Below are 7,377 nucleotides of genomic sequence, written 5' to 3'. Positions count from 1 at the left end.
GGGCAGGACTTCAACTCTCCGGGTTCTATTAAGAGCAAACTTTGTGTTTTTGTTCTCCAAGTTCAGCTCCGTCCCTCGCAGGCTGCGCACGCTCCCTCCGCGGCTCCGGGAGGATGCGCGTTTCGGGTCGAGTCTCCGGCCGGTCCGAGGCTGTTCTAGCGGAAGCGTAGATGTTCTGAACAATGGAGCGGCTCCTTGGAGCTCTGACTGCGGGCATGCTTCGCTGTCTGCTGCTGCTGTGCGCCGCGGAGGCGCAGCTGGGAGCCGAGGTGCCGACTTTCCAGGGCTTTTACATCCAGCCTGCTGGCGCGTCGCGGCTCACACCTGCGCGGAGGACGGACGGCGTGGTGCGCACGATCGACCGGATTTACCACGGCGGGGGGAAGGTGGGCTACCTGGTGTACCTGGACGGGAGGCGGTTCCAGCTGGACATGGAGCGGGACGCGTCGGTGCTGGCGCATCACTTCAGCCCCCAGTACGTGCTGGCTCTGGTGGGGCAGAGCTCCGCGCCCGCGCAGCGGGAGTGCGCGTACCGCGGCACGGTCAACTCGGAGCCGGAGTCGCTGGCCGTGCTCAACCTGTGCGGCGGCGGGCTGGAGGGCTTCTTCGCCGTCAACCAGTCGCGCTACACCATCACCCCCATCATCCGCGCCAGGGGGCACGAGCACGACGTGCGCGCGCTGCAGGACAAGGACGCGGACAGCGCGCTGCACGTCTTTACGCGCGAAAGTTTCCGCTTCGAGGCGGCCGACGACGGGCGCGAGAGCTGCGGCACGCGCGACAGGGCGCGCGGGGGGAGGAAGAGGAGGCTGCACCGGGAGGATGAGCGCGGCGCGCGGCGCAGGAGGTCGGTGTCCCGCGCCAGGCACGTGGAGCTGCTGCTGGTGGCGGACGACAGCATGGCCAAGAAGTACGGGAAGGACCTGAACCACTACCTGCTGACGCTGGCCTCCATCGCCTCCAAGCTGTACGGGCACGCCAGCATCGAGAACCCCGTCCGGCTGTCCGTGGTGAAGGTGGTGGTGCTCGGCGAGCGCGAGAAGGGTCTGGAGGTGAGCAGGAACGCCGCCGCCACGCTCAAGAGCTTCTGCAAGTGGCAGAACCAGCAGAACCCGCTGGACGACGACCACCCGCAGCACCACGACGCGGCCATCCTCTTCACCAGGCAGGTAAACAGACCGCCTCTCTCACCTTTAGGATGTGAAGTCAACTTTGGGGACTGAGCGGGCTCACCTGGCGTTTTCTAACTAAAACTCCACTAATTAGCACTCCCCTCGCGCACACGCGCGCGCATCCACACACGGGCAGCACCCTGCGTTTGTCCTGTTGGTGTACTTTTCCTTCTGAACCTTAAAACTGCGCGTTTTTTCTCCCGGTCCATGCATCCTGCGCGTGCACGACCTTCACGCACACATTCTTCCCATGGATATTTGAGATTTCGCATCAGCTGCTGCGCGCATTGCAGAAATATCTCCCAATTCCCTGCATTTCATCACATTTGCGCGCTCCCATTTCTTCTCTCATCCCCCCCACCCCGTCTGTCAGCTGGGACTGTCAGGGAAACCAACACCCATGTTGGAGGCCAGACCACACTCATCCATCCATCCCCTTCTTTCCTCCTCCCTCCTAAAGTGGCTGGTCCAAAGCCGCAGGGCAGCAGCGGCGGATCTGCGCGCATTCTTCCCTCTGGGTGGGGCTCCGTGGTGGTTTTGCTCCACTTGACGGGTCAGATGGCTTCACCTTGGACTGCGGTGCCAGAAGATAACACGCCGGCAGGATCTCGTGCTTACGGTCATTGCTCGCGACGAGGTTCCTTGGAGAGGCTTTGGGCCGCGCGTGCCTGAGGTCAGTCCTCTGGCACGCACCTCTTGAACACCTTGTGGCTTGTGTTGCATCTCCACTTGGCTGCCGGAGGAACGATCAGATGTTTGGCTCGAGATGTTTTCCTCTCTCACAGCTGTGGGTTGAATCTGTCGCCAGGATCACCTGCAACACAGCGCAGATCTGTGAGAAACTTCACATTCTTGATCTTAATCGGTGCAATTTCAGCAGAAGAAAATAGCCTAATTGCACCTAAATGGGGTTTCTGTGCAGAATGAGCCCTCAGTGACTCCGTATTCTGAACTGTTTGTAGACATGAAAGAAAAATCCCAGCTTCACCTCCACAAACAAACAAAATGACAATACACTTCTAAGTACAAAATCCAGCTCACCAGCTCAGTGTCCTGGAAAGTGGTAGAGTGTCCGCCCTGAGACTGGAAAGTCGTGGGTTCAAGTCCAGGCCGAGTCAAACCAAAGACTCTAAAAATGGGACCATTGACCTCCCTACTGGACACTAGGGCTGCCAAGATTAGTCGACTAAGACAGTTGAGGGTTCCGGTTCCCCTACATTGGGGAATGATTAAGACTTCCTCTCCAACCCTTCAAAATAAAAGCAGAACATGAATAAACTACCGGTTGGACCTTCTATATGATGCTTAAACACAAAATCTTTAACGTACTGTAACTCTTCAAGCGCTAACACGATCCTTCTCCTTCAGAATCTGCTGGAATTATGTTGATTGTGTTGAAAAGTTACAGTAAATCAAAGAACATAAACACTGGAGCTCTGGTGTTAAAAAACAAAAAATGGCTCCTACTTTTCATTTTAGCTTCATTATGCCTCCTGACTTTAAGGATCACAAAGGTCTTAAAAAACAGAAATAAAAAAGTTTTACAGTGAATATCGCAGATCCTCCTATTGTTCCTGTCCCGTGGGGGGTTGGGGCAGAGGGGTCCAATTACTCCAACGGGCCGTCCTTGCTGGGAGCTGACCCGTGCGGCAGCAGTGTCAACCGGCTCCACACATGCCAGCGCCGGAACAAGACAAGGAGCACATTGAAGGCCTCTTGTGAGAGCGCATCAGCGTATGTGGGAACATTAAATGTTCCGCATGGTTGTGTTGTTGGGAGCTCGGACAGCGGACAAAGCGCTACTGTGGGGTTGTAGACACGCGACTTTTGGTCCATTTTACTCCCATTTCTAATCCGGGTGACGTGAACGAGGAGAATCTTGAGCTTCTAAATCACTTTTTCTTCCCAGTTTGTGCTGATAACTACTTTATTTATGATGCTAATGCTAAACTGTGACGCTAACAGTCACTGACCAGGAAGTGATTGCCCAACAAAAGCTGGTAATCATTAGCGCAAAACTTGATCAAATTTCTAGAAATGTCTAAAATACACAATTTCACAATCACACTGTTTCCATTAAATCCTATTTATGTGAAAAAATTAGGGCGGGGAATCGATTTAAAAAATTAACTAATTAATCGGAACCTTGAAAAAGTTAATCACGATTAATCACTTGAATTCTTTTTAGTCTCAGTATTTTCCGACCACTTATTATCTGTGAATAATCACAATATGAAATCCCACACGGAACTCTACATTTAGAACATTTATTTTTAATTAGTGCTGTCAATCAATTACAAAAAAAAATCAGATTAATCGCACTTTCTTGTTGTGATTAATCACGATTAATCACAATGTTTTACTTGGTAAAATAGTCCGCTTTGACTTAATCCGCAAAAATAACAAGAATAAATTACTAAAAACCGATTGAATATTTATTTATTTTGTAAGTAACCATGTTATAAGCGGGATAATACCTGTTTATGTTTTAACGCACGTTGTGGAAGCCTGAATCGCCAAGTTAAAGTGAAGAACTTTTTCTTCGATTAGTTTCATTAATTCATATTAACGCGTTAATTTCTTGATTAATCGCGTGCTTTAATGCGTTAATGTTCACAGCCCTAGAAAAAACACAAACCAACTCACGGCTATGGATGTGAACAACACCTGGACTTACACCAAATACGATCAAATTTCTGTTACGGCGCTAGTGCTCATCAATCAAAGAAGACGACAGCGTCTTATTCAGGCTATGTAGCGACAAGCTAAGACATTTTGGGAAATCATGATCAGCGATTTTACAGAGGAGCCGTGAATCCAACAATTCCACATCGCACGCGCGACTTTTGATGAGGCGTGTGATGCTAGCCAAGCATGGGATCCAGTTGGTCATGTGACTCAATTAATTTGAAAAAAATGTTTCTATTGCAGTTCTGTATAATATTTCCATTTTGATACACCTCAAAAACCTCCTCCTCCTTCAAGCGCAAAAACTTCTTTTTGATAAATGCGAGTTTTTTTAAAATTGACGTGTTTCCATGAGGCAATTTTATTATTGCAAATCCAATTTGATTAGAGTAGAGCTTCAAATCTGGATGTTTTCTATGAACAAATCTAGAGATTTATTTTGAAGAAAAATTGACCTTACATTGGAATTTTGTACATAAAAGAATCAACATACAAGCAATTCATTGGCAAGAAACATGCAGGAATATGATTCAATTATTGGGTTTGGCCAATGGATGTTGTGTCTTCAAATTAAGACTGAAGACTGAGTGATTTTATTTTGAAACAGTTTTATTCATTCAACCTTTTTTCTTTGATGTTAAAGGAGTTAAACACATACATTTACGTCCTCTGTTTTTATTCATTTTTGTGCTTAAAAGTCAACCTTTATTAACCCTTTAATACTGGAGGTTTAGCCGGCCAGAGGAATTAACTCACAATCTTGGAACTAGCATAACTCTTCAATTGTTTATGCGGTTAATTTATTTTTTCAAGGCTTTGAAGCCAAAAAAGCTTTGAAAAACACTTCTGTGTCAATAAGCAACACTTTACTACTGTAAAGTACTAGCATGAACTACTACCGGAAAGAATAACCATAAAGAATCACCTTAAAGCAAAACAATAAAGTACTACTGTAAAGTACTACCTTAAAGTACTACCGAAAAGTAGTACTACTGTAAAATACTAGTGTAAAGTAGTACCATAAACTAATACCACCATAGAGGACCAAGTAAAGTACTACTGTAAGGAATTACCATAAAGCACAACCATAAAGTACTACCGTAAAGAACTACCGTAAAGCAGTACTACCATAAAGAATTACAGTAAAGTACTATCATAAAGTACAACCGGAAGGTACTACTGTAAAGTAGTTCTACGATAAAAAATACAGTAAAGTACTACCATAAAGTACTACTGTAAAGTAGTACTACCGTAAAGAACAACCATAAAGGTCTACCATAAAGTAGTAGTACTGTAAAAAACTAGCGTTAAGTATTACAGTAAAGCAATACTACCGTAAAGAACTACCATCATGTAGTACTACTGTAAAGGACTAGCATAAAGTACTACCGTAAAGAATTACTGTAAAGTACTACCATAAACTGTTTCCATAAAGTAGTGCTACCGTAATGAACTACTGTAAAGTCCTAGCATGAAGTACTACCAGAAAGAATAACCATAAAGAATCACCTTAAAGCAATACCATAAAGTACTACTGTAAAGTAGTACCTTAAAGTAGTACCAGAAAGCAGTACTACTGTAAAATACTAGTTTAAAGTAGTACCATAAAGTAATACTACCATAGAGGACTAAGTAAACTACTGTAAGGAAATACCATTAAGCACTACCATAAAGTATTACAGTAAAGAACTACCGTAAAGCAATACTACCATAAAGAATTACAGTAAAGTACTATTATAAAGTACAACTGTACGGTACTACTGTGAAGTTGGTCTATGATTCAAAATACAGAAAAGTACTAATATAAAGTACTACTGTAGAGTAGTACTACCATAAAAAACGACCATAAAGTTCTACCATAAAGTAGTAGTACTGTAAAAAACTAGCGTTAAGTACTACAGTAAAGCAATACTACCGTAAAGAGCTACCATCACGTAGTACTACTGTAAAGGACTAGCATAAAGTACTACCGTAAAGAATTACTGTAAAGTACTACCATAAACTGCTACCATAAAGTAGTCCTACCGTAAAGAACTACTGTAAAGTACTACTACCATAAAAGACTACTGTAAAGTACTACCATAAAGTACAACCTTAAAGTACTACTGTAAACTACCGTAAAGTAATACTACAATAGAGAACTAAAGTAAAGTACGACCATAAAGTATAACCATAAGTTACTACTTTAAAGTAGTACTACCGTAAAGAACTAAAGTATTAGGGTGTTGTATTTGGGTGCTGAACTGCTTTTTCTCCTTCAGAAGTAGTAAAAATGAAGGTAATTGTGTTGAAGAGTTAATGTCAACACTAAAGTCTAAAAGGGGTCAAAGTGGCACTAAATTAAAAAAGAAACAGATATCTCGTTGAGTGTCATGAAATATTGTAAAAATGTGAAGTTCTTTTGTACTCTCAGGTCATCTGTCAGTCAGCTAGCTTAAACCGTAAGGAAAACAGCAGAACATTATGGGAACGTCAACATGTTAGACAAACAGCTAAAGCAGCCTGTTGTTAAAGTACAGTCTGTCCCGTCTACTGTACATCACTGACCCGCTCCGGTCTGTCTCGGCCTATACGTTGAAGTGTACATTTCCCAGCCCTCGCCCCCGTCACAGCTCGTCACTATATTTGTTTGAATGCTTTTGATATTTCACACATGCTTTATTTTGTCTGACATCTTTGACAGCTCCTTCAGATCAAACTCCTGACCTCGGCTCCAGGCCTGTCGACATAATGCAAAACATCCAGAGGACTCCGTCTGTCCTGCAACAACACCGGCTCTTCACACCCCCGTGCAGGGGGGACTTTTAAGGCGGACTCCTGTTTGCTGTCACAGCTGATGGTTTTCTTTGAGCTCTGACTTTTTAGGCTCTTGCCTTTGCCCATGCAAACAGGAGGGAACTGTTTTTGGTCCATCAAAGCTTTGATGTTCCACAGTGAGGGAGCTGGGTTCAGGCAGCCTGCTCAGGTTTCATCGCTTTTCCTAGAGAAAGAAAACATCTCCTTATATTCTTGATGGAGCCGGGAAAACATTTGAGGGAAAAAAGTAGAATCTTAAAAAAATTAGCTTTAATAACACCATAATATGTGATTATAGTAAAAGTAGTTTTTATTTAAAAATTCTGATAAAGGACTTTTCTTTATCTCTCTTTTATATTAGGGAGTGAGTAACCGCTAATCAGCAAACATAGTTACCCTAGCATAAGGTTTTTTTTATTTTATTTTAATGAGACTTTATTTCCCTCCCAACACATAGCAGATCAGTAACACATTTTTCACATTAAGAGTGGGAATTTACAATTTTTCATTTTCCACTTTTATTGTGAAGGGTTGGAGAGGAAGTGTCCATTTCGGGTGGACTTGATGAGAGAAGAAGAATAAACGGACTTTTTAACATATTTATGAACTAGATATCTAACATTACCTGCTATAATGCTAGTGTGAATGCTTTAAGCTGAATTTGGCCGCTGAAGATGCTAATTGATAGCTGTAAACGCTGAAGGTAATAGCCAGCTAAAAT

General features: G+C 44.0%; 1 protein-coding gene across 1 annotated transcript in view; it reads left to right on the top strand.

The window, feature by feature from the left end:
* The first annotated feature begins 59 nt into the window (after positions 1 to 59).
* Positions 60 to 7,377, top strand: part of LOC112160177 (A disintegrin and metalloproteinase with thrombospondin motifs 5) — a 23,064-nt gene continuing 15,746 nt past the window's right edge. The window contains exon 1 of the mRNA XM_024294565.2: positions 60 to 1,169. Within this exon, the coding sequence (XP_024150333.1) occupies positions 183 to 1,169 (987 nt within the window). The 5' untranslated portion in view covers positions 60 to 182. The remainder of the gene's footprint in view (positions 1,170 to 7,377) is intronic.

This window comes from Oryzias melastigma, linkage group LG2 (genome assembly GCF_002922805.2).
Source record: "Oryzias melastigma strain HK-1 linkage group LG2, ASM292280v2, whole genome shotgun sequence".
In the NCBI taxonomy this organism is placed as follows: Eukaryota; Metazoa; Chordata; class Actinopteri; order Beloniformes; family Adrianichthyidae; genus Oryzias; species Oryzias melastigma.
Note: the sequence above shows the minus strand (reverse complement) of the source record. Positions and strands in the feature narration are given on the sequence as shown.